The sequence below is a fragment of the Barbus barbus genome (genome assembly GCF_936440315.1).
Source record: "Barbus barbus genome assembly, chromosome: 32".
NCBI lineage: Eukaryota > Metazoa > Chordata > Actinopteri > Cypriniformes > Cyprinidae > Barbus > Barbus barbus.
This window is the reverse complement of record NC_136760.1, coordinates 27,241,221-27,266,822: the sequence shown is the minus strand read 5'-3', so window position 1 is coordinate 27,266,822 and position 25,602 is coordinate 27,241,221. Positions and strand designations below refer to the sequence as shown.

Genomic DNA, 25,602 nt, shown 5'->3' with positions numbered 1-25,602 from the left:
CAGTATTTGATATATTACTGTTAATGTATTCAACTTGTTAAAATTCAATGTAGAAAGTAATAATAACCTAAATGTATAAATGCTGTAAAAGTATTTTTTTTTTGTATATTTCTTGAAGAATTATGAAGCTTATTGGTAAAGTGTTCCCCAAAACTCAAGTAAGTTTCTGACAAGTAAGATCAGAGAGTTAAGTGTACATGGACATATCTACATCAAATTCCACTGTTTAATTAAACCTTTACACTTAGTTTTTCCCCCTCTGTTTGCATTGCATTGGTATCATTTGAATGATGAGTTAAATGTGCAGCAGAGGGATGTAGGACATTTCTAAAGAGTGTTACTCTTCACCTTCATTAAACCCATGAATACAGTGTTCACTTGCTTAAAGTCTCCAAGAACAGAGTTGCTCTCTTGCCTTAAAAAAATATGATCAGCCCTCGGGACATGCCCCTGCATGACATTTAAAAAAATGTATTTTGTGTGTGTGACACAATCTAGCTTCAAGGAACTTCACTTACCTGCTTAACCTAATGTTATTCTGTGCTGTATTTGTAAATCAAGTTCCATTAATGTTATTTGTTGCTTTTTCTTTCTTTTGTTCCCTCTTCATTTTCTGTACCTGAATATTACATACTCATTAATTAGCCTAATGTTAACCTAGCACGCTGTTTCCCAGCTGCTTTAAAGACATTACAGGTTACTTTTCGGTTTAAGTGTGAGTTGTTATGCTCTTGTTAGTTTGCACATCTCATAAATCTCATATTACTTGATCACCTGCATGCATCAGTAGTCTTAGTATGAACTAATTATTTTAATGTTATTGGTTTATACGCATTTATACGCATAATTAAAATCTAAAATCTAATAAATCAGTCACCTTTAGCGCATTCACTGGAGGGTTTGTTTTGTGTTTTTTTTGTTTTTGTAAAGCTGCTTTGGAAAAAGTACTTGTTCGTCATCATTCCATCTACATCAGAGTGAAAGAATTTCTAAAAGCAGGTGCACACAAGAAAGCCCATTCAAATAAATATCTTCATGACATGAGAAAATAATTTACATTTTTGTAGAACCAATTATTTCTAGTAAAGGCCCACCCACAGTTATTAAAGACACCGATAAGATCGTGAGATCTTCAGTTCATCATCACTGTATTCAGCTGCTGAAGAGAGAATCTCCCTGAGTTTGCTCTGCAGCAGCATTTGACTTCAGGTAAAGTTACTTATTTAAAATTTTTTAATAAAGTGTAAAATATGAGAAACATTACTCGTATGCATATATATATATATATATTTATAATACGTGTGTGCAGGTGCAGGGGAAGCCGTTGGTCACAATGAGGTTTCTGATCTCTGTGTGTGTGTCACTACTGCTGCTGATTAATGGTGAGTGCTTAACAATCTGTCGTGTGCATTAAAATGTAAGTAGGTGAACTTTCTTAATGCCAATTAGTGTTAATTGTTAATGTTTATAATTAATATAATAGCATATTGTGTATTTAACAGGTGAAATAATCAATGGACAAACTTCAGATGCTATTTAATAATAATAATAATAATAATCTTTTCTATGTACTTAATCATCTACATTATCAGGAAAAATTTTTTTTTTTAACTTTTTTATTTAAAAAATTGCTTACTTAAATATTGCTTATATTTAAAAATCTAAATAAAAAACTATATACGTTTTAACAACTTAATTTTTGTGTTTTAGATAAATAGTAACTTAATTACTTAAATATTTTCTTCACCTGGAAAAGTTAGGTTAAGGCACAGTTGACTGATTCAAAGTTGAAAAATGTAATCTGTCCAGATGCCACACATTTTTTTTTCAGTGTGTGTTGTGCTCAGAAATCAGCAACAACATTCGTCTCGTCTTTTTCAAATTAAATATATGTTGTGTAAATAATGGTATCGATACAGATACAGCTGTACATATTACAGATTAACCCAGACATTGTGTTTAACACATAATTCCAAACATTGTGAAAAACTGAATTTCACCAATGCTATCCTGTATACCTTAATATTTAAGTGTGTATACCCTGTTGTATCACTCATATACAGATGCATATACTCATCTGTAAAAAGATATGGAGAGAATTTGTTCCATTTGGTGTAATGGAACTGTTTGTGAAGTATGTGAAGATTCAACCACATTGAAAAACTTTTTTCCTTTGAGTCCAAAGGAATTTACAATTATCTTAACGAAGATTAACTTAACTCCCATCTTTATTCTTCATAACCCGAGAATGTGGCGATGCATACCTGGGGTTTCGCCGCCTAAACGGTGCAGTGAAGTGGGCTATAGTTTGAAAGGCTGTGCGTTCTGCTGTATGGATACACCGAGCTGCTTCAGACAGCGCACCAGTAGCGCTTCAATGGACAAAAACACACACAATTATTTGAAAATACGCGGTTTTGGCGAGATACCTCATAAACGTAGTCTTAAATGAGTTATAAGGTCTTAAATGACCGTAAAGAGTTTGGAGAGAATAGGATATGTGTCAGATCCACGTCATACGCATCAGGTTTTAAAGAAACAGCACTGCTTTTGAAGTGAAACCTGCTGAAGTCTGTCATTGATATAAATCAAAGAATAAAAGAAAAAGAGAAATCACTCGACTGCTCTAGTCGTTGTAGCTGAATAAAGATTAATCTGTATAGTTTATGCATTTAGGCTACAATTTTGTCTATTTGAAGATTGTTTTAAAATCACTTAATATTTCAGAGCCTATTAATGTTAAAAATAATGGCTTTCAATTATACTGTAATGTTGAATGGCTATAATTAATAGGGAAAATTTAGAGAAAATGCGTCTAGTAGCAGTAGCAGTATTTGTATTAATGCTTCATTAATAATAGGCTACTTTGTAAAAAGATGCCATTAAAAACATATTTAAAATATACTATCTTTATGTTGTTTCTACATTAATTTGGAGGTTCAATGTGAAATTATGACAATATAAATATGCGATTAATCATGATTAATTACAGAGAAATGTGTGCAAATCGATTGACAGACAACACTAATGTTAACCTTTTATAGATTTTACATTTCAATTTAATTTCTAATTTGATAGGTCCCCTAGAAAGAGATCAGGATGGCCCCCACCCCCCTTGGCCCCCTTCAAGTTTTCAGTTCGATAATCCAGCCCTCAAATGAAGCTAATCAAATAGCCCTGCTCTAATCCGTTAACATGGTTGAGGAAAAAAACTATGCAACACATGCGTTCTGCAAACTGAGTACGTGTGAAACAGCTGTGACACGATAGACTGCTCCGTTTGCCGAAAACATGCAAAGGACTAGAATCTCAACAATTTTAGGACAAAAAAAGGATAAATCAATAAATCTCTTTGTTTTTTTTTTCTTGTAAGTGAAGTAAAGGACAAATTAAAAACATTGTGAATATGTTTAGTCATTGCCTGTTTTTGCAAAAAAGCGTTTCGTGGTCACTGGTCATTTTTTTTTGTCCAGTAAATTTGATCAGGTCAGCGGCCATTGGCAGGTGTGGCAAAAAGTTAGTTTTAGGACCTGCTAGTATTTATTTGTTATAATAAATATTAAACACAACAGAGAGCATCTGTACATATAAAACAACAACTCTTACTTTATATCTAGCTAATTGAGGCATAATGATATTGGAATATAATAGCAAAGACGCAAAATGTAGGCATTTAGGTAAATAATGTTAAGCAGTTAATGAAACAGAAGCTTATTTTTATTACAAAAATATATACTCAGGAAAGTTATTTTTACTGATCTTTTTTTGCATTTCCCAAAAGCAACTATGGTCGCAAGTTCTGTCATTACGATTAGAGTTAAATGGAAATAACGACCATAGTTAGCTATATGGTTTTGAGAAACACACCTCTGATTCATGCCACAAACCCCCCCCCCCCCCCATGTTGAATTTGCCCCCCCCGCCCCCAAAACGCGATCGATTTGAACCCTTTGGCTGGCGCTGAGCCTGAGAAAGACAAGCTCCGAAAATAAATAAAAAGAAAGACGCGCTTTGTGTTATTCATATTTCATAACTGTTCAGTGTTTTCAACCAAATGCAGTTTATTTTAGGTTTCAGACATTTAAATACACTTCAGTTAAGTAAAAAAGACATTAGTTTGTTAAATAGGCTACACACTGATTTCTATGGAAAGCGGCAATAATAATCCTTTCAATTAATGGACGACTCACAACACAGAGACAATTATTCCTATCAAATACACATTGTGTAGGTTACTACTCCCAACTAGAGAGAACATGGAGAATGTTAATCCGACAGATCCACACAGCAGCGTCCGGCGCATATTATGGACATGGCCATTATTGTGCCTGCATGACACGTCGCTATGGAAATAATAAAATTATATGTATAGAATATTTTATTATTTAATATTGCACTTTTGCACTAATATTACCACTGTCCACTGACATATATCACGAATATAAAATAAAATAAACGGTGATTTCATGTAGGCTACTCTTGGGGGCCCTATGCTGGTCACGGGGACCCTAAGCAGCCGCTTAGTTTGCTTATGCCTTGGACTGGCTCTGCAACTGTATCTCTAATGTACCAATTTTTGACACATAATAAGTGAGTATGTATCATCACAGGACTGTTTTTTTTGTTTTGTTCTTCCAGTATCTACAGCTTCCAGCTCTGATCCATGCTATGATTACACCGCTCTTGATGAATACTGGAGAGACATACGGCAATATGACTACTATTACCATGATGACACCCTTGTTGAATGGAGTGGATGGTATCGGCTGTATTTGAATGGAGAAAGTGCCCAGATGTCTGAGTGGTGTGTGAGTAATATGAGATGTGGTAGTGAAACTGGACTGTATCTCAACGGCTCTCATCCAACACTTGAGGATGGAGTGGTCACCCTTGAAGTCATGGGAAGTAATTCGTTGTGGTGGGAGTGGTGGTGGACTCCTTTTTCTCAGTGTGGTGTCTACACATCCACTTTCATCCAAGTCAAAGCCTGTCCAGGAGATTATTACGTCTATGAATTTGTCAAACCCAACACATCAACCCCTGGACCGTCATATTGTGCAGGTGCAATTTCAATGTTTTTTTTTTCTCTGTAAAATATTGTCATAATTTGTTTGAAAGTGAATATCAAGAGTAAATGATCAAGGTTAATTATAAGTTAACACATTTTAATTAATTGTTTAATGAAATGAATATGGTGTAACCAGTTAGAATCAATGGTGTGCCATCCATTATCCATCATATAGGACTCCCTAATCACTCTCATAGCACATAAACCACAATGCAGTGGAGTGCAAAATTCAAAATATGTGAAACAACTGTAAAAAGTCAATATGGAAAATTCCTTCAAATTAATACAGTACACTGTGTCCTATTTTTATTTTTTTTACACAGATTTAAAAAAAAGGGAATAGTGATAATACAGAATCAGTAAATTGCTTTGTTTATAATGAATTTCTTTTCAGAATTCACCTGACCTCTGGCTGAAGATAATGAACCTTTTGCTTAAATGTTAGGCCATTTGTGTGTTATTCTAACCACCAGTTCGCATTAGTTTCAACTTCAAGTTAGCTCAAATACTAAAATAATGAATGCATTGAGAAATTGTACTGCTCTCACAGTTTAGATATATGAATGACAAACATATGAACACAGTTTATTTGTTGGGTCACACTCATATTAGGTGGCCTTAACTACTATGTACTTACATCAAAAACTAAGCACAATGTACTTGTGGTCATATTGTATTGCAAAACACTTTTGCTGCTATTGAGGTGGGATATGGGTAAGGTTAGGAACAGGTTTGGTGGTATGGATAGGTTTAAAGGTGGGTTAAGGTGTAATGGGTCAACAGTGCAATTATAAATGTAATTAAAAAAGGTAATAGGTATTTTTTTTAAATATAAGTATAATGTAAAAATATGTACACAATAAGTGCATTGTAGCAAATGATTAATTTAAATGTAAGTACATAGTAGTTAAGGCCACCTAATATAAAGTGGGACCATTTGTTGATGTACTCCATGCTAGTACATGAGCAGCCAATGAGAGTAGTTGGTGTTGCTCCGTCCCATTCTGCAGGCTGCAGCCAGATTCACATACTAGATACACTTTATATTAGGTGTCTAATATGTACTTACACCAAAAAGTTGAATTGTTAGGTACAATGTTCTCATTGTGTTCATGTTGTGTTATGGAACACTTTGGGGCAGGTTTAATGGTAATATTATGTTTAAGTGCTTACAGAAATTAATTACATCTGTAACTAACTGTGTGCATTGTTAGATATGGTTGCAATGTAAATATCATGTATGTGCATAAATTATGAATTAGAATTTTAGAATATTGTAGTTGATGACACTTAATAAAAAAGCGGGTCCCAGTATTTTAACAGTACTTTTGCAAACTCCACGACAGTTTCTTTCAACAGCATCAGCAGTGATCCCTGCTACAACTATGAGTCTCTGGATCGTCCCTGGAGAGCCAACAATGAAAGTGGAGGGTGGATTTGTGATGAATCTTTCTCCTGGAATGGCTGGTACCCGGCTTTTCTACTATGGAATGAACATCCAGATGTCAGAGACCTGTGTTAATTCACACAGCTGTAACACAGAAATGAATCTGTGGCTCAATGGTCCTCATCCTCAGACAGAGGATGGTGTGGTGATCAGAGAGGTCTGTGGAGGGTCTTATTGGAGCGGCTGCTGTGATTACAAATTAAACCCCATCAGAGTGAAAGCGTGTCCAGGCAATTACTATGTCTATGAACTTGTGAATCCACAGTTCTGGTGTTCAGGATATTGCACAGGTACAGGGCTTTTTTGTAATTTTTTAAGTCTTTCAAAACTTTTAAAATTACTTTTATCATGTCTTGAATTTCATTTTCAGATGTCAACACCATTTCATGGTCGGTTTCCACTGTAAGTCCAGATATAATCACTGGACCCAGCAATACCTTGAGTAAGTTACATTTGAATTGATTAATATAAACCCCCCCCCCCCCCCCCCCCCCCCCGGCCTAGGGTCTCTCTCTCGCTCTCTCTCTTTCGCTCTCTCGCTATTTTTTATAATTTTTTTTATGCAGTGAAACTGAAATCTCATGTTTGGTAAAATGTTTGATTAGTTCAGATTTACTCTTGTGAAGTTCCTCATTGAAATATAATGGTCTGTTTTGGTCCCCCACTAACACAGATTATGACCCGTGCAATAGCTACAACATACTCGACAACTACTGGAGAAGCACATTCAATTACTGGTCTATGTATGGATACATCTCTGATCATGATGACACTCGTGTAGAATGGGATGGGTGGTATCGACTCTTCATTAATGGATCAAGTGCTCAGATGCCTGAGTGGTGTTTTTATTACATGTCATGTGGAGGTTATAGTGCTCTGTGGCTTGGTGGTTCTCATCCTCAGCTGGAAGATGATGTTGTTACACGTGAAATTTATGGCTCTTTGCATGATCAATGCAGTTACTACAGATCTGAACCAATCCAAGTCAAAGCTTGTCCTGGAGATTATTATGTTTACAAATTTACCAGACCAACTCTTTCAATCCCAGCTCCTGCATATTGTGCAGGTACATTCATTCATCTTTTCCTTTGCCATGTTTAAATTGTATTGGTTTGTATTCATATTATATTGAATAGATATAAAATGCAGTATGTAATGTTCTCGTTCTACAATCCCCCCCCCCCTCCTCATAGTACCTTTCAGTACCCCAAGTGTTGATCCCTGCTACAACTACACCAGTCTGGATGAGCCTTGGAGAGCCACTGACAATTCTTACTATTACTATAACAACTATTACGACTATGGCATGTGTGATTATAATGTGGAGTGGAATGGTTGGTACAGGATGTTCTACAATGGCCAAAATGCCCAGATGCCAGAATCATGTGTTAATTATGGCATGTGTGGCTCTTATGAGCCTCTGTGGCTCAACGGCCCTCATCCACAGCCGGAAGATGGAGTTGTCACCCGTCAGGTCTGTGTCTCCTCATGGGATGGCTGCTGTACTTACACATCCCACCCTATACGAGTCAAATCCTGTCCTGGAAATTACTATGTTTATGAGTTTGTCAAGCCATCTTTTTGTGGAGATTACTGTGTAGGTCAGTATTTGCTCATATGTAATTAAGTCAGTTAATCTTTTCTTGGTTTTGATTAATAATGGCTGAAGTTGATATAAAAAACATTCTTAATTCCAGAAGCCACAAGTCAGTCCACCACATCAGTGTCTCCAACAACAATTCCACCCATATACATTACTCCACCAATCACAACCACTGGTAAAGTATTGTCTTGTTTCCTTTTAAACCCTCATGAATATCTTTGTGTATATATCGTTCCATTGCACAAGAATACAGTAAATTCATAGCTAAATGAACTTCAGTAACGAGTGAATGATGTTCAGTGAATGAGATGTTCAAACCAGAGACAAACTTCACCTTTGGATAACTTAAAGCACATGTGTAATAGGGAGCTTACGTTAATAGTGTTTTAGAGATTTCATAATGATTATTTATATTACATTCATTCAGTCAGTGATTTTTCTAATGTGTCCATAACAACAGCTCCCCCTGTTGACCCCTGTTACAATTACAATGTCCTGGATGATCCATGGAGATCCACCAACCATCAACATTCCTCTCAAATAATTTGTGACACTTGGGTCAGCTGGAACGGCTGGTACCGTCTCTTCATTCAGGGTCAGAGCGTTCAGATGCCAGACACATGTGTTGAGGAGTATAGTTGTGGCACTCATGCTCCACTCTGGCTGAACGGAGGACATCCAACAGTTGAGGATGGAGTGGTCACTCGAGATGTCTGCGGTCACTGGGACAATAACTGCTGCTATTTCCAATCCAACCCCATTAAAGTCAAAGCCTGTCCAGGAGATTATTATGTCTATGAGTTTGTGAGTCCAACTACCTGCAGTTTGGCATACTGTGCAGGTAAAAAAAAAAAAAAAATATATATACACGTGTCCTTTGTTTAGGCAAGAAATCAGTATTTTTTATTAAACACTTGCTTTTTTTTCTTTTCTTTCCTTCAGATGCATGGAACATAAACATTACCTACACTATGACAGAGACAACCATAGAAACTGTAGCTGAAACCACAATGACTGGTAAAATTATGAGTTGTATTACGATCTGCAGTATTTTTGTTTTATGTGAACAAATCAGATCTATGTTATGTGTTATGACCCATGTGAGGAATTGAACACATTAAGTAATGTTTTAAATTCAGAACTAGTTCCTTTGCAGATTACCATGTGTACTCGATTCAGGATCTGCTATTGATAGTTCAAATGATGTGTCGAAGATTTTGTTACTAATTTGGAAAGAAGGCAGTGGTGTGTGTGTTTAATAAAACCTTTTAACATATTGCTAAAGAAAAGTTAGCAGTTACACTAAATCAGTGCTTCTCAAACCTGTCCTGGGGACCCCCAACCACTGCATTTTTTGTATGTCTCCCTCATTTAACACAACTGATTCAACTCATCAGCTCATTAGTATAATCTGCAAGACTTGAGGTGAATGTGACCAATGAGGCCTACAAAACAGCGTTTTTGCTAATCATTTCATATGGAAGAAACTTAGAGTGATTTTGTAGTAAAGGTACTGTTAAAAAAAATAAACTCACTTAATTCTAACGGTCAGGTGCATGGAAAACTCAGACTACTATTATCAGTAGACCTCAGGAGGGATATGATTATAAATGATAAACATGGAAATTTTCTTTATGTTTTAGGGTATTATGCAAAGCTGAGAATTTGTTTGATTATTACTGTGGGCACCTAAGCAGTGCTGTAGATCCACCCAGTCTCACTCCCAACTCGGCACATATTGAAGCTTGGTCAGGACCGTTTTAGCGTCGCTTTTTGATGCTCAAGGTACCCCTTTAGCGTCACTTTTCGACTGTGAAGGGTCCTCCATTGTTTTCAGCTGTTTGTCTTAATTTAATGGTTTGCATGCATTTGTAAAAAATATAAATAATTTTATATAAATGTATACTTTCATTGGAGCACCTATCCCCACCCCTGCCCCTAAACCTACCCACCTCTGAACCATATAAAACAAACACAGCCAAATATGAGTGCAGTCATAGGTATTTATTGCAAAAACTGACCATAAACAAGCAGTATAAAACATTACTGTAGCGGCATATACTCAAAAACAATCCAAAAGCCGCAGCAGGCTAAGACACGAGGAGATTATACTAAAGACGCGTCACACTGAAGCATTACATCTGATGTTATTTTTATTACTCCGTTTCACCAGCAGAAAGAACAAACACCAATCACTTACTTTGGTAGATGCATTCAGTCGAGGGAAGATACATCAAAGAACGCACAGTAACAGATAGTGATGGTAGTAACGTCATTGACAGTAGTGACGGTCAAAAGAAAGTTTTTCCCCATGCTCACCCTGCAGCCATGCTCCAAACAACCCGCCATGCCCCACAGGTGAACACACACGCTAATATACACACCACACCCACTTACGGTGCCATAGTTACAAATGACGTCACACCGCGCGTGCATATACACAACAGTATAGAAGGAAAGAAGAAATATCACAACAGACTAATCAAACCCGATATATGGCTCCTACATTCCGGCCCCAAATTATTTCATAGTAATAATTAACCACCACTATTACCTTGTGGGAGACAGACACCAATCAGAATATGAAGAATGAACTATTAGTCCTTTAAAAGTCCAATAATAAAGTTCATTCAAACTGTACAAGATCTTCACTGCCCTTCTGCTTCCTGCAGAAGGCAGACTTTGGTTATTGGTCTGTTCAGATAGCTAGTCTTAGTCTTAATCCGTACACTTCGAACCAGTCCATTTTTATCTAGAACAGTATCCACAATTATTCCCGTAATCCAAGTGTTTCGAGGTGCCATATCATCCACTAGCACCACCAGATCTCCTGAAACAAAGTTTCTTTTTACGGAATTCCACTTCTGGCGCTCCTGAAGTCCAGGAAGGTACTCCTTTACCCAGCGCTTCCAGAACAAATCCGACATGTACTGAGCTTGTCTCCAGCGACGACGAGAATAAACGTCCTCCTTCTTGAACAATCCTGGAGGCAATAACGGCTGCGATTTAAGCAAAAGCAGATGATTAGGAGTCAATGCCTCCAAATCTTGAGGATCCATAGATGCTTTCGTTATTGGACGACTGTTAACAATCGCTTCAGCCTCACAAAATACCGTTGCCAAGCTTTCTTCATCAAGGATCTGAGTCTTAAAGACAGAGTTCAGCACTCTACGAACTGACCGAATTAATCTTTCCCAAGCGCCTCCATGGTGTGATGCTGCTGGGGGATTGAAAACCCATTTAACACCCTTTTGCAACAGTACATCATTTATGAGGTCATGATTCAGATTCTCAATAGCCTGCCTCAATTCACGTTCAGCGCCCACAAAATTAGTACCGTTGTCTGAACGGATTTCCAGGACTTGTCCACGTCTTGCTATAAACCTTCTGAAACCATTAATGAAGGAGTCCGTGTCTAAAGATGAAAGAACTTCAAGGTGTATGGGTCGTATTGCCAAGCATGTAAAAATGAGCCCATACCGCTTGATTACAGTTCTTCCACGTTTAACTTCAAATGGTCCAAAACAGTCCAAACCAACTCGACTGAAAGGAGGCTCATCAGGAGTAATTCTGTTGTGAGGAAGATCAGCCATTTTCTGCTGTCCAGGTGAAGCAGACAGTTTACGACAGATAACACATTTAGTCAGAACCTTTCTGATGGCAACACAGGCACCAGGAATCCAATACTTCTGATGTAAATGAGAAAGCATATGGTTTCGTCCACCATGGCCTGTTTCTTGATGTACATGAGCAAGGATGAGATTAGAAATGTGTTGATCTTTGGCCAGTATAACCGGATGTTTCGCTTCAAGTGGCATTGCTGCTCTACTGAGCCGTCCTCCAACCCTAATGAGATCACCATCCAGGATCGGGTTGAGCTTGTAGAGATGACTTGTCCTTCTTACACACTCTCCCTTCTTCAAATAGGACAGTTCCTCCGGAAACCTTATTTTTTGGCAGAAACGGATAATGTTTAACTCTGCCATGTCCATATCCTCTAGGGATAAAACATCCTTTGGCACTTGAGCCTTAACACCTTCCATCTGAACCTGTAGCTTTTTCTCCAACTGATCAGTACTTAGATCCAAATTAGAAAGGTTTTCTCTCAGCAGCTTTCGATGTCGTGCCAAGGATAGGAGCAAGGTCTTAAACTTGAGAAACCAACCAACTGCCCTCTTAAGACGGAACCAAGAGGAAAAGTAACCAATGAGCTTCTCCACCGGACTAACCTGCTCAACTTGAGCAGCGTTCACCGCCACAGCCTTAACCTCTGGGTCTCCAAAAAGAGAGCTTTCCAAGATCTCAGGATTTTCGGGCCACCTATACTCAGGCTCATGAAGAAAGTCAGGGCCACAGAGCCAAGCATCAGTCTTTAAAAGTGACTGAACTTTAACACCTCTGGAAACTAGATCCGCAGGGTTGTTTGCTGTATTCACGTACCTCCACTGCGATACGTTAGATGTTTTCAATATTTCAGACACTCTGTTTGCTATGAATATCTTAAATCTAGATGTCTCATTTTTTATGCATTTCAAAACAGAAGTGCTGTCCGTCCAAAAGACCGACTCTTCAAGGTCCATTTGCAGCTCCTTCCTCCACAACTTGTCCATTCTGCTAGCCACCACCGCGGCAGTCAGCTCCATCCGAGGAATAGTTACAAGTTTAAGAGGAGCTACACGTGCCTTTCCCATTACAAATGCACTGTGAGTTCGTCCATTATTGTCATGGAGCAACAAATAAGTCACAGTCCCAAATCCTTCCTCACTTGCGTCTGCAAAGTGGTGTAGCTGAGCAGAGACAAGATGACCACAGTCCACAGGTTTTAAGCACCTATTGACCTCCCAGTTTTCAAGGTCATGAAGGTCTTCCAGCCAAGCCATCCATTCTCCGACAACAGAAGAGGGCAAAGGATCATCCCATCCCAAACGTCTCCTGCAAAGGTCTTGGAGGATTTTCTTGGCAGACAAAACGACAGGGGCCACGAAACCAAGAGGGTCATAGATCGAACTAACCATGGACAGGATTCCTCTTCTTGTGAGTGGGTGAGTTTTAAGTACGATTTTAAACTTAAATGAGTCAGATTCGACACACCACTGCACACCCAAGGCACGCTCAACGGGCAAAGAGTCATTATCCAAATCCAAATCTTTTACCTCTTTGGCTCGCTCTTCCGGTGGAATTCCAGCGAGGACAGTACGTCGATTACTAATCCATTTTGTGAGCTTAAAACCACCTTCAGCACATAAGGCACTAAGCTCTTGACATAAAGATACTGCTTCCTCTTCAGAACCAACAGACACCAAACAATCATCAACATAGAAATGGTGTAGGATGGTGTTAACTGCCGCAGAACTGAAGCACTTTTGATTGTCTTCAGCACATTTTCTTAAAGCAAAACAAGCGCAACTAGAAGAGGAAGTAGCACCGAACAGATGCACCATCATTCTGTACTCCACTAACTCCTGACTGCAATCTCCATCTGGCCACCACAAAAATCTCAACAAGTCAGAGTCTTCAACTGGAACCCTGACCTGATGGAACATGGCCTCTATATCTGCCATAAGCACCACAGGTTCTTTGCGAAATCTTGTAAGGACTCCCACCAACAAATTTGTGAGATCTGGTCCTTGAAACAACTGTGAATTCAGAGATGTCCCCTGAAATATGGCTCCACAATCATAAACTACCCGCAGTTTTTTCTTTTTAGAATGATACACCCCGTGGTGGGGTAAATACCACACTCTTCCATCACTACGAGTCAGATGCTCATGCGGAACTCTCTCAGCATAGCCATCAGCCAGCATCTTGGACATAAATGCAATGTAGTCGGAGCAAAAAGATGGATCCTTATTCAAGCGTCTTTTGAGACTCAATGCACGCTGTTCTGCAACTGGTTTATTGTTAGGCATTTTTAGGTTTTTTTGTCTTACCGGCAAACCGATACTATAATGACCATCAATGAACTTGGCAGATTCAGAAACTGACTCAATGAAGCGCTTATCCTCTCTCGACTGACCAGGTTGTTCATCCTGCAGATTTTCAGGAAAATCCACCTTCAGTTGCTTCTCCCAAAGCTCATCAAGCCTTGCCACGGAGATGCGATTAACGGAGATGTTGGGCTGCAAACACTGATCGCTAAACTGATTATCTCCTCGAAGCGGACCGTTTACGGTCCAACCCAGAATGGTCTTAATTGCATAAGGGCCGCCATTCGCTGCACGAATCACTTCCCACGGTTCCAGAGCTTGAGGGATGTTATTGCCAATCAGAAGGTCTACATCAGCATCGATCTCTGGCATTTTTATTTTTCTCAGATGCAACCATCTTTGGAGATCTTCCGAGCATGGAATATTACCTCGATGAACAGGCATACTCTGAGTAAAAACCTCAGGCAGGCCAAAAAAGTTGTCCGAATCTAATCCGGCTACTTCCAAGTCTGACAGCTTATAACTGTCCACCACTTTCTCTTGTCCCATAGTTCTAAGGAGAATTCCCAGTTTCTTTCCTACAAGATTAAACCGATTCATGAGTCGCTCTGTACAAAACGAAGAAGTACTCCCTGGATCCAGAAACGCATACGTGACAAAAGTCTCTTGCCCTCTCTTGGATCTCACCTGAACAGGCAAAATAGGGAGCGTGCAGTCCTGTTTACCGGCCCCAGTCAAACCACTGGACTGAACTGACGTCACAGCACCTTCTCTGGTCATTTCCAAGCCACCGAAGGCCTGAGTCGGACTCTTTTGTCTAGCTTTGGGGTGGATATGCAACAACGTAGGGTGTCTATAATTGCATATTCTACATATCAGTCGTTTTCTGCAATCCTTACTCATGTGCCCAACGCACAGGCATCCAAAGCACATACGGTTCTCCTTCAAAAAGGACATTTTTTCATCTTGAGTCCTTTTATCCAAAAGAAGACAAGCATCCAACGAATGTCCAGCTCCACAAAACAAACAAACTTTCACTAGTGAATTCTTCTCCCTTTTATGCACAGGCTCTATTTTCTTCTCAGCAGGTGCTACATTAGTGGCAAAGCTGCTGCCTCTAGCCTTTGAACCAGTTTGAGACTTGACCATTTTTAATTCTTTTCTTCCTGTCGCAGGTGTATCTTGGATGTTTCCAAAGAGAGGATCACTTGCTATCTTGACCTGTCTCTCAACAAACTGCACTATGTCCAAAAATGTAGCTCTACGATGAAACTTCTCCTGAATATCACCAGCCACACTTCTCCAATGATCCCGCAACTTATAAGGCAGCTTTCTCACAATAGTCTGCATATTTGTAGGTACATTTAGGTCACTTACGGCGGTCCCCATGGAATTGCAACATTCCTGTAACATGAGACTATAGGCCCGCAAAGCCTTAATATCTTCAGCTTTAACCATCGGCCATGAAAGCACCTTATCCATATATGCGGAAGCTACTTTAAATGGATCGCCAAAATGTTCCTGAAGTAATGACTTTGCCTTGGTGTATCCATGAGACAGTGGCAGATGTTGACAGCTTCGGACCAAATCCCTGGGCTGACCTCTTGTATACTGCTCAAGGAAATATAAACAGTCCTTTTGACTTTGTGTTCTTCCTTCTATGTTGTGTTCAAATCCTCTTATGAAGGTTTGATACTCCAGTGGATCTCCGTCGAAAACTTGTAAGTCTTGCTTGGGTAATAGAAAAAGTGACTGTTGCCCAACCAATAAAGACGTAATTTGATTTTGTCTTTCCAAAACTGTAAGAAAACGATGATCAGAGTTATTCACTGTTACAGGTTCAGCTTCATATTGAAGGCGAGTAACTGATGGATGAAAAGCACCCTCTGACAGAGTGGAGAGACCAGCATTATTCGTGACAGCAGGCTGAAAAGATAAAGTGGATGAATCATCTCTGGTCACAACAGCAGGCAGCCCAATTTTGTTGTATGTCTTGGGCCTCACAGCAGCATAACCTGAAAGCAAAGCTTCATCTCCAGCCTCTGCAGCAGATGGTTGAGTATTGAACTCAGGAACAAATATTGCAGCGCCATGGCTTAACTGTGTGTTTTTTTTTCTTTCCAAATAGGAGTTCATCCCATCTGATCTCACAGATGCATGAGACGCACAAGATACTTCTGAAGCCTTAAACACGCTTACTTTAGCCATAGATGCTGCCAGCTCCATGTCCAGATCGAGCTCCTCCTTCTTCCTCCTCAACAGTTCCTGCTGTTCCTCCAAGGCATGCTTCTGACTCAGCAGCCTTTGACGAGCCTTAAGAGCAGCTGTCTCAGCCTCAGCCCTCATCCTAGCTGATGATGCAGTAGACATAGATTTACTCACCACTGTACTACGTTTCTTTGACCTCACTGATACATTAGAAACGCTGTCACTTGGCCTAATATCATCATCTTCTGTATTTTCCATAATTCTAGATATATGGGCCTCATTAGCATTGGAAACAGTAGATCGTAAACATGGGGCATCAACATCCTTTACAGGTATGTCTGGCGCATTCAACAGCCGTTTATTTATCTCTTCCACAAAAGCGGCTTTATGTTTTTCAATGCTATCAAACCAAGTGTTCTGTTTTTCTTGTTCTTCAGGTGGGATCATAGAAATCACAACACCATGAAGATGACTTGCTTCATTAAACAGGCTTGATATATTGTCAAGGTGTGACTGTATATCTTCAGCACTATCAGCACTTTGCATTAAGTCTTTAATATCTCTAATTGCACCTTTAATCTTTCTTATTTTTGTTTGACGTTCTTCTTGCAGCTTTCCTAATTTATATTCGAAAGCCCTAGGTGTCAATGATATTTGCCTTTTCTCTTTCAACCTGGTATCACTCAACTCCATTTTATCTGCAAGATAATCCAAAACAAATCACAGAAAATACCTGCTAATGACACTTAACACAGCATACTTGAATTAACTTTCCACTCAAAAACAAGATACGATGCATTGGTCTGTTTCCCTCTAAATTATCCACAAAAGCTAAGCTAAACTCAACCCTAGTCTTCTGTGCATACTAGCGGTGGGTATTTATGTACCTCTATACCGATAGTCTTGAACCAGACTAACCGTCTTGGGACCAGAACTACGGCGGCACTCCCAAGCGCAATGCTTCACCCGCTTGACGCACAAACCAAAATACTACAAAGGGTAATAAAACAAACAAACCAGTACTATCACCTTATGTGAAAGTACCACTGAGCCTAGCAGGGAATACAATCCTTTTTTGACCATCAATCCACATTGTTTACAGTGTACTTTTCAAATACAGACAGCTGTAGTAATCAAAAAATGAGCATCAATTATAACAGAAAATTTGTGAATGAAATAAGTTCTACATAAAACAAATGCGCGTTCACGTCTATCGCTTAACAATCCAGCGTTAACCAACACTACGTTTGAATCTGCGCTTCGTAAAACTTTCTTTTGACACATATAGCGGCATATACTCAAAAACAATCCAAAAGCCGCAGCAGGCTAAGACACGAGGAGATTATACTAAAGACGCGTCACACTGAAGCATTACATCTGATGTTATTTTTATTACTCCGTTTCACCAGCAGAAAGAACAAACACCAATCACTTACTTTGGTAGATGCATTCAGTCGAGGGAAGATACATCAAAGAACGCACAGTAACAGATAGTGATGGTAGTAACGTCATTGACAGTAGTGACGGTCAAAAGAAAGTTTTTCCCCATGCTCACCCTGCAGCCATGCTCCAAACAACCCGCCATGCCCCACAGGTGAACACACACGCTAATATACACACCACACCCACTTACGGTGCCATAGTTACAAATGACGTCACACCGCGCGTGCATATACACAACAGTATAGAAGGAAAGAAGAAATATCACAACAGACTAATCAAACCCGATATATGGCTCCTACAATTACAAACAAGTCGTGTTGCATTCCAAGTCTTCTGAAGCCATACAAAGTCTTTATGCGAAGAAGAGAGTAAAACACAAGGTTTTAAAATGATAAGACCTGCGTTAATGCGCTCACATCTCATTCAAAAAGATACTCCCATCCCATAACATGACGCAATCGATCACGAGACACACAAGAATTAATGGCATCACAATCACAACCAAAGCTGATGTAAGGTTTCTTCTGGCGGCATTTTGTTTTTATTCGCACACAGGAAGTCTTTATGGCGTCTGTTTCTCTCACAAATCAATCGTTTTGCCTGGGAAGACTTGGAATATTAATACCTTTTAAATAAATTATGACGGTAGTTTTATCTGCTTGCTATATCTTGTGTTTTATTGACAGATAGTAGGTTTAGGGGCAGGGGTTAAGTTATGTGCTCATAAATGTGTAAATAATGTAATATAAATAAAACAGTTTTGACTGTTTACATTGAAAAATCACACCCCTACATATATGCAATAATGGCAATGTTATTACCCAATATATCATTTAATTATGACGATATAATTCCCAGTATCGCGTTGGCATATTGACACTAAGGGTTTCCTATTTAAAACAACAGAGGACCCTTCACAGTCGAAAAGTGATGCTAAAGGGGTACCTTGAAAACAGAGCTGACCAAGCTTCAATATGTGACGAGTTGGGATGAGACTGTGTAGCGTAGATTTGTGTCTGGAAGAACAGAAGAGAAATAAAAGAAATACATTGATTGAGTGGTTTTTTATGTTTAAATTTTTGCATTAGCAGACACTGTTTTACAAAACAACTTCTCATCCTAGTTAACAGAAATCCCTGTTCTGAACTCAGCTGCTCAGAAGATGAAAGGTGTGGGATGAAAAATGGTGTTTACGGCTGTTTATGTGAAAATGACCATCACAGACGACAGCGTCATGACTCTATCGGTTGGTATTATTCCACAACAAAATGTGGAAAAAATACACTTTTAATTACAATAAATTAATTGATAATATTGGCTTTTTTCTCTCAGATTTCTCAGAGACCTGTGAAAGTAGCTCTGGCTCCATGTCTGTGTCTCGCTGTCAGCTCTTTGAGGCTGGTTTTCCGGCTGATGTCTTACACCTCAGTGATCCCAGCTGCAAAGGAACGGTCCGGAATGGCAGAGTGGAATTCCATTTTGATAACGATGAACACATCTGTGGTACAAATCTTGTGGTAGGACTAACTACGTATAATCTATTCAAATACACCATCCAAAAATGTGTAGTGCCTGAACCAGTAGAGTTAGATTTGACCACCTGGAGAATCTCTTTGAAACTTTGGGAAGTCTCTAGGGAGGATTGTTTGGGCCCTTCATTTTGTTACAGATTGATTCTTTGGAGGGGCTAAACAGATCATCCTAGAGACTACTCAAAGTCATAGAAAGATTCAATGGGGAAGGCTGCACAAGACGTTGTGTAATCGAGCTGTGTGGGTAAACCTCACTCCCCTGATCTCAAGAGGTGTGCTAGAGGCTGCGGTCGTCAGCATCCTTGTTAAAACGCTCACCTCCCATTATGGAAACACTGGTTCAAATCCCACTTGGAGCGAGTGAGGGGAGCAGAACCGGAGTGGTTACACTCCCCACAAAAAAAAGATGTAACTTGTGCCTGCATTCTTCACCATTAATATGTAACCCATTATTTCACTTCCCTGTTATTTTTATTCAATTTTAGCTAAATTACAAAAATATGTATGCATTTTGTCTGCAGGCAAATGGCACCCACTTCATCTATAGTAACATTATTCTGGGGACACCGAAGTCAGAAGGTCTCATCAGCAGAGAGAAAATCCTTAAGCTTTCTTTCAGCTGTGTTTATCCTCAAACACAAACACTTTCCATGAATGCGGAAATCAACCCATTGGAGAGGTGTGAGTCAAATATGATTTCTGATTAGTTCTCAAAATGGAAACATTGTTCACTGTTAAATTATTCAAACTCTCATGCCTTTATTTGTTCTGTGGAGTTGTACTGGTTGTTTACCATTAATTCTCTTGAGAATTTTCAAGCTCCAAAAAATGGCCTATATGACCGATATGAGGGAATCAGCTTGGTCAACATTTTCCGTAAATAATGATGAAAAAGGTTTTGAGTGAACTAATCACTTAAGAAGAAAAATAAATGTCTAAAAAAGTAAATATGATAATATATTTTAAAAGGGTCTTGAACTGAGAAACCAAAATTTCCTTGACCTATAAGAGGTTATTGCACTATAAAAAGTTTCAGAACTCAAAACTTTGTCGTTAGTCTAAAAACAGCTTATATTAAAGGCAGTCTGCCAAAACGTTTTTTGGAATGTCCTACTCTGATGTAATAGATGTCATGAATCTGGTCTATGAACTTCCGTTAACTCACCACCAGAGGTCACTCGCTCACCACATGGACTCTTGCACCACACTAACTGTTGCACGGCACCTCAGACTACAATTCCCATCATCCATTGCACTGACGACACACAGCTGATTGCACTGATCACACACCCTACATAAACCATGGACTTCCTCTTCCTCTCTGCCGAGTATTGTATTGCGTTTATCACTCCCCTAGTGTTAGCTACCTTACCGAGCCATTCTGTGTTTTTCTGTTTAGTTCTAGTATTTTTCTGCATTTATAACTCTCCTAGTTTTAGCTGCGATACAGAACACTCTTTGTTGTCATAGTCTTGCCTTGGGTGTTTTTCTAGTGTTTTGATTCTTGCCCGTGTTTCCTGGATTTACCCTTTGCCTTGCCGTTTGGATTCTGTTTGCACCTCTCTTGGACTACTGCTCGTATACCTGGATTATCTCTCTGCCTTGCCGATCGACGACTCTCGCTAGCCCTAGGATTTCTCTGTGTCTTGCCCGTACCATATCTGTTTGCCCTTGTTTGACCCTGCCTGTTTATTGATTGTTTATAAATAAAAGCTTGCACTTTGATCCGCACTTCTCACGTCTTGTTCACCCCGTTACAATAGTGTAAATAAGCATCACCTCCGCAGAAGAAGATCAACGCCTGCTTCTAGAGCACTGCCTGTTTAACCCTGCCCACAGATTCACGCATTTAGCATTTACAAGAGAGGCAAATGTGCAGGTCTACGCAGAAACCAAACAATAAAGATGGCTCTGAAGACAAGGCACTGTGCAGTGCCAAGTGGAAAAAGCAAGTTGTTTGCATTGCCTTCCTTCTGATCCCAACGTTAGGAAAGAGTGATTGAACTTTATTTTTAATGAACATCCAGACTACCTCAGTAAGAACTAGGTCTTTTGTTCACTTCATTTTACAGTGGATTCGTTTACAAACTAGGCACAATTCGGCATGGGATTTTCAGAAAGATTGAAACTAAAAGATGATGCTGTGCCGACTAGATCCGACCGTAATGTCGCAACACAAGTGTGAGCTACTGTTTTTAATTACGTGGTTACTATTGCTTTCTCTTCTTACAGATCGTTTGATATGTATTGAGTTATTTATGCATTTTTGACCTAAATCACAGCAGCATCCATCTATGAGGAATGGATGCTGTCCAACATACACAACTATTAGCCAATCACAGCAGTGGGCGTTTACTTCAGAGTTTACAATCCGCCAGGCTTATTCAAATAGTACGTTCTGACGAGGGGGTTACAAAAAGGACATAAAACAGCTTATTACTTCTAAATTATGTTTTATTGATGTAAAAATCTTGATAACGTTATAAGTGCACTTCAAAGAACAGTACAAAAAAACAAAACAAAACAAAGGCAGTTCATGACCCCTTTAAACCAAGAATATATATTTTACACTTAAAACTGAGTTATTTTCAAAAGAATCTATCCATTATTTCAATAGCATTGTGCAAGAGACCCTCCCCGCTGGTGAAGGCAGATATCAGGTTCGGATGACTCCATATGAGGATGATGAGTTTACCCGGCCCTTCACTGGTAGAGTGGATGCAGAGCTCGACCAGAAGATGAATGTGGAAGTCCGTGTTGAGGGGGTTGACAGCCGCCAGTTTGCCCTGGTGATGGACACATGTTGGGCTACACCTGTGAACGATCCTGATTACAGTCTCCACTGGGATCTCATCATCACAGAGTAAAGCTGTTTCTATTCCTTAAAGCACAGATTCCATTTTTTGCACGTAATGAAAATGTGATAATTTTCCTGAAATCACTTTAGGGTTGAATGCTTCTATTGAAATCTAAATTTGATTTGTTGTTTGTTATTATTGCTATTCTCAGGTGTCCCAATCCAAATGATGACTCCGTGGAGCTGCTGCAGAACAGCGTCTCGACATCCAGCCGTTTCTCCTTCAGGATGTTTATCTTCACTGCAAACTCCACTAAGCTTTACCTGCACTGTGCTGTTCACCTTTGCCTTCTGTCAAGCAATCGCTGTTCACCAGTGAGTTTAAAATATGCGAAGAAAATCTGCCATTTATCAAACGCCTTTGATCAAACACTTAAAGGGGTCATCGGATGCCCATTATCCACAAGTTGATATGATTGTTTAGGGTTTTAATGAAAGTCTATAACATACTTTGGTTAAAATTTCCCAATGGCAGTGTAAAAAACACCCTTTTTACCCTGTCAAAATCAGCTCTGTTTTCAGCAAACCATTCTAGTCCATGTCGCTTTAAATGCTAATGAGCTCTGCTCACCCCGAGCAGACTGTAAACTAGTACATTATTAGGAAAGGCGATTTGCAAAAATTCATAAAAAAACCCTTATACTCACTTCTTCTGTAGATGAAGCTGGATCATGAACGATTCGCACGAACATAGACGCATTTAGGTAGTTCGGGGGAGCATTCCCTTCAAAAACGAAAATAAAGTTAGTCCTCTGAATCTTCAGCGGCTCAGATGTCGGGAGTAAATGATGACCGCTATATTCATTATTACATCCAACAACAAAACACCTGAATCACATAATCGTAGACATTCTTGTCCTCCCCTGCACCGGAGTCGACACAATGGTGGACAGCTCTCCGCTCACTCAGGGCGGGTCTAAGGTAAGACGTCTTGTCAATCAACTATCGTGGGAGGGGCCTGTACAGAACTATGTCATTCTGACAGGAACCTCAGAACAGCCTGAATTGAGAAAGGGGATTTTAAAATATGGATTTAAAAAAACAAAAAAACACTGGGTGGATTTTTATCCTTATAGGATGGATGTGTACACACACTTCCAACATACATTTATGTTCAAACAACTGTAAAGTGAATTTTACATCCAATGACCCCTTTAATATCAGCAGGAAAACACCCTGCTGACTGTGTATTAATGTCCATGGTGGTGAGGTTTAATGACTAATGCCCAAAACACACTGCACAATTTTCGGCTGTTCCCGACGAAAGATTGGCCTCGTGAAACAATTGTGGTGATTTCTTTGGTCGTGGCTCCTAATCGGTGCTCTTATGTTGTACAATGAGAGAGTGACGGCGTTGTCACGGTCTTATGACCAAAGACAACCTAGGATAATTTTCTGACGGTGTCAGAAGTTCAGCCTGATCACTGCACAGTGTGTTCATGCTCAGCCAATAAAAATGTGACATGAAATCAACGCGACATGGCGATAAAACTGCTTTCCTCAAGCTCTTATTAATTCCTCTTTCGCTGCTTCCACTTTTTCTCAGCACACATAAAATCTACAACTGCAAAGTTCATTATGCTCTTTTTGTTTACCACTAGCACATGCTGATGCCATTTTATTCTTCCATAGTAACATGTGTCGTAGCCTAGGAGTCAGTAGGTGTCATCATTGCAGTCTACATGCGTGTCGTACCCAAGTTTTTTAGATTCATGTCCCACAGTGAGATCAATGATCCTGTTATAGGATTGCTAAAATCGTGCAGTGTGTAGAAGGCTTAAGGCTGCTAAAAGACTTGTTTGCTGTCCTCTGCTGGAGACTTTGTACACTCCTATATCATTCATTTTGGTCCAGTGATTTTTACACAGATGGAATTAGCCTTTTTCTCTTGTAGGACTGTAACTCTGGACACCAGCAGAGAGAGGGCAGGTCTCTGGACTTCCATGACAGTGCCTCCATATCCATGGGTCCTCTGACAATGTCTGAAGGAATTGCAGGTGAACATTTAATTTATTTGAATCACATGCAAATAAAGGTTTCTGATGATTTCTGTTGTCAGCACATTACAATTCACCGTTTTGCTTTATATTCCCTGTTGACAGATAAGTGGGTCCCAGAGCAAGTGAAGGCTGAGGCTTCTTGTCTGTGTGCTTCTCTGATGCTGTTACTTGTCCCTCTGATGAGTGTCGTGACCCTCTTTTAGTTTATTAACACACACACACACACATGCAAAAACTGATTTTTAGTGGCATTTTAATGAACGTGACACTGATGCCACACTAGTTTTGTTTTTTGTTTCTTTATTTCTTGTGAACTTTGCCTATTTACCTACAAGCAAAAACAATGATACAGTAATTTACATGAATGGTTATTTACTGCATTTATCTTATTTTAATAAAGAAGTGAATGTTTTTTCCCTTTTAATGTGAAAAAACATTAAAAGTGGCATTCACATTGTATTGTTCCTTTCAGTTCTGTACCTTTTAAGAAATGCATACACTTGTTACAGTTCAGGAAAGTATTTAAAAAATGATCTGGTCAGTGTAGGCTACATGACAGAAAGTAGGAGGTAAAGTTTGCCATATCTCAGTGAGAGAATGACAGTTTACATGAAGACATCAACAAAGAGAAACAAACTGGTTAGGGTTAAACACAGTGAAATTAATTTACAATTAAAGCTCTTTTTCCCAAGAAAAGCTTTTGATCAGAGAATGAAAAAAATGACCTAAATCAATTGTGTATTTTCTTCATTTTAAAAGTGCAGTACCATCTTTCATCAAATGTAATTGTAATATTTTTACAGTACATTAATAGCATATAAAAGGAGGACATAAAAGCGTAGTAATTATAACACAAAAAGGAATTAAATATGATGTGAAGCCACCTTGCCTCAATTTACATTCTGTATTTTGAAATCCGATACTTTCAGTAATAGTATGAATAAGAGATTACAGTGTCATATTACAGTGTCATATTTTTTAATATTATTTTTGCAATTGTTTTGCTTGTTTTCCATGATGTTGGTACCATCTATAATAAAGTGTGAGCAGTATGTTATAAATTTCATTTCTAAAGGTTTTGAAGAATGTTGCAGCACTTGTTGAATTGCTCTCATGTAAGATGAGGTGAGGTTCAAACAATGCTCAAATTGTTCTTGTATTTTTCTAGTTCTTAGTTCAAGAAGGTGAAGAGAAACTGAAACTGAAGAGCTGGATAGGACAGAATGATATAAGTACTATGTGTGCATAAGGTCATGTCCAAACAGTCCTCCGTTAACATGCAGACTTTTGCAAGTTTAAATATCTTGATGTCCTTTATAATTACAGAAATTAACTTATTTGGCTACTTATTTAATCAACAGTCAGTGGACAGTCAGTCTGTGCTGTCAGTGGACAGTGACCATGTTGTGTGATACTGGAATGCTGAAAGGATTATAAGGAATGTAAATATGTTCATTCCAAATTTGTTAATAAATTTAAGAATGTAAACTGCTTTATGTAGAGCTAGGGTTCATCTA

General features: G+C 39.0%; 1 protein-coding gene across 1 annotated transcript; it reads left to right on the top strand.

Annotated features, from left to right (window-relative positions):
• Positions 1 to 1,140: 1,140 nt before the first annotated feature.
• Positions 1,141 to 25,143, top strand: LOC306852304 (uncharacterized protein). Its single transcript, XM_079389017.1, has 17 exons — positions 1,141 to 1,209; positions 1,310 to 1,382; positions 4,639 to 5,061; positions 6,415 to 6,805; positions 6,886 to 6,957; positions 7,189 to 7,581; positions 7,709 to 8,116; positions 8,213 to 8,293; positions 8,579 to 8,959; positions 9,061 to 9,135; positions 18,820 to 18,942; positions 19,029 to 19,213; positions 19,750 to 19,907; positions 21,846 to 22,091; positions 22,238 to 22,400; positions 23,980 to 24,082; positions 24,188 to 25,143. Exons 3-17 carry the CDS (start codon positions 4,876 to 4,878, stop codon positions 24,286 to 24,288), a joined length of 3,066 nt encoding a protein of 1,021 aa, XP_079245143.1. The 5' UTR covers positions 1,141 to 1,209; positions 1,310 to 1,382; positions 4,639 to 4,875; the 3' UTR covers positions 24,289 to 25,143.
• Positions 25,144 to 25,602: the final 459 nt, after the last annotated feature.

Excerpts from the sequence above, each read along its gene's own strand:
- LOC306852304 (XM_079389017.1), top strand. The coding sequence starts at position 4,876 with ATGGAGTGGTCACCCTTGAAGTCATGGGAAGTAATTCGTTGTGGTGGG. Across the intron at positions 8,960-9,060 it reads CAGTTTGGCATACTGTGCAG|ATGCATGGAACATAAACATT; the intron begins GTAAAAAAAAAA and ends TCTTTCCTTCAG. Across the intron at positions 19,214-19,749 it reads TCTGTGGTACAAATCTTGTG|GCAAATGGCACCCACTTCAT; the intron begins GTAGGACTAACT and ends TTTTGTCTGCAG.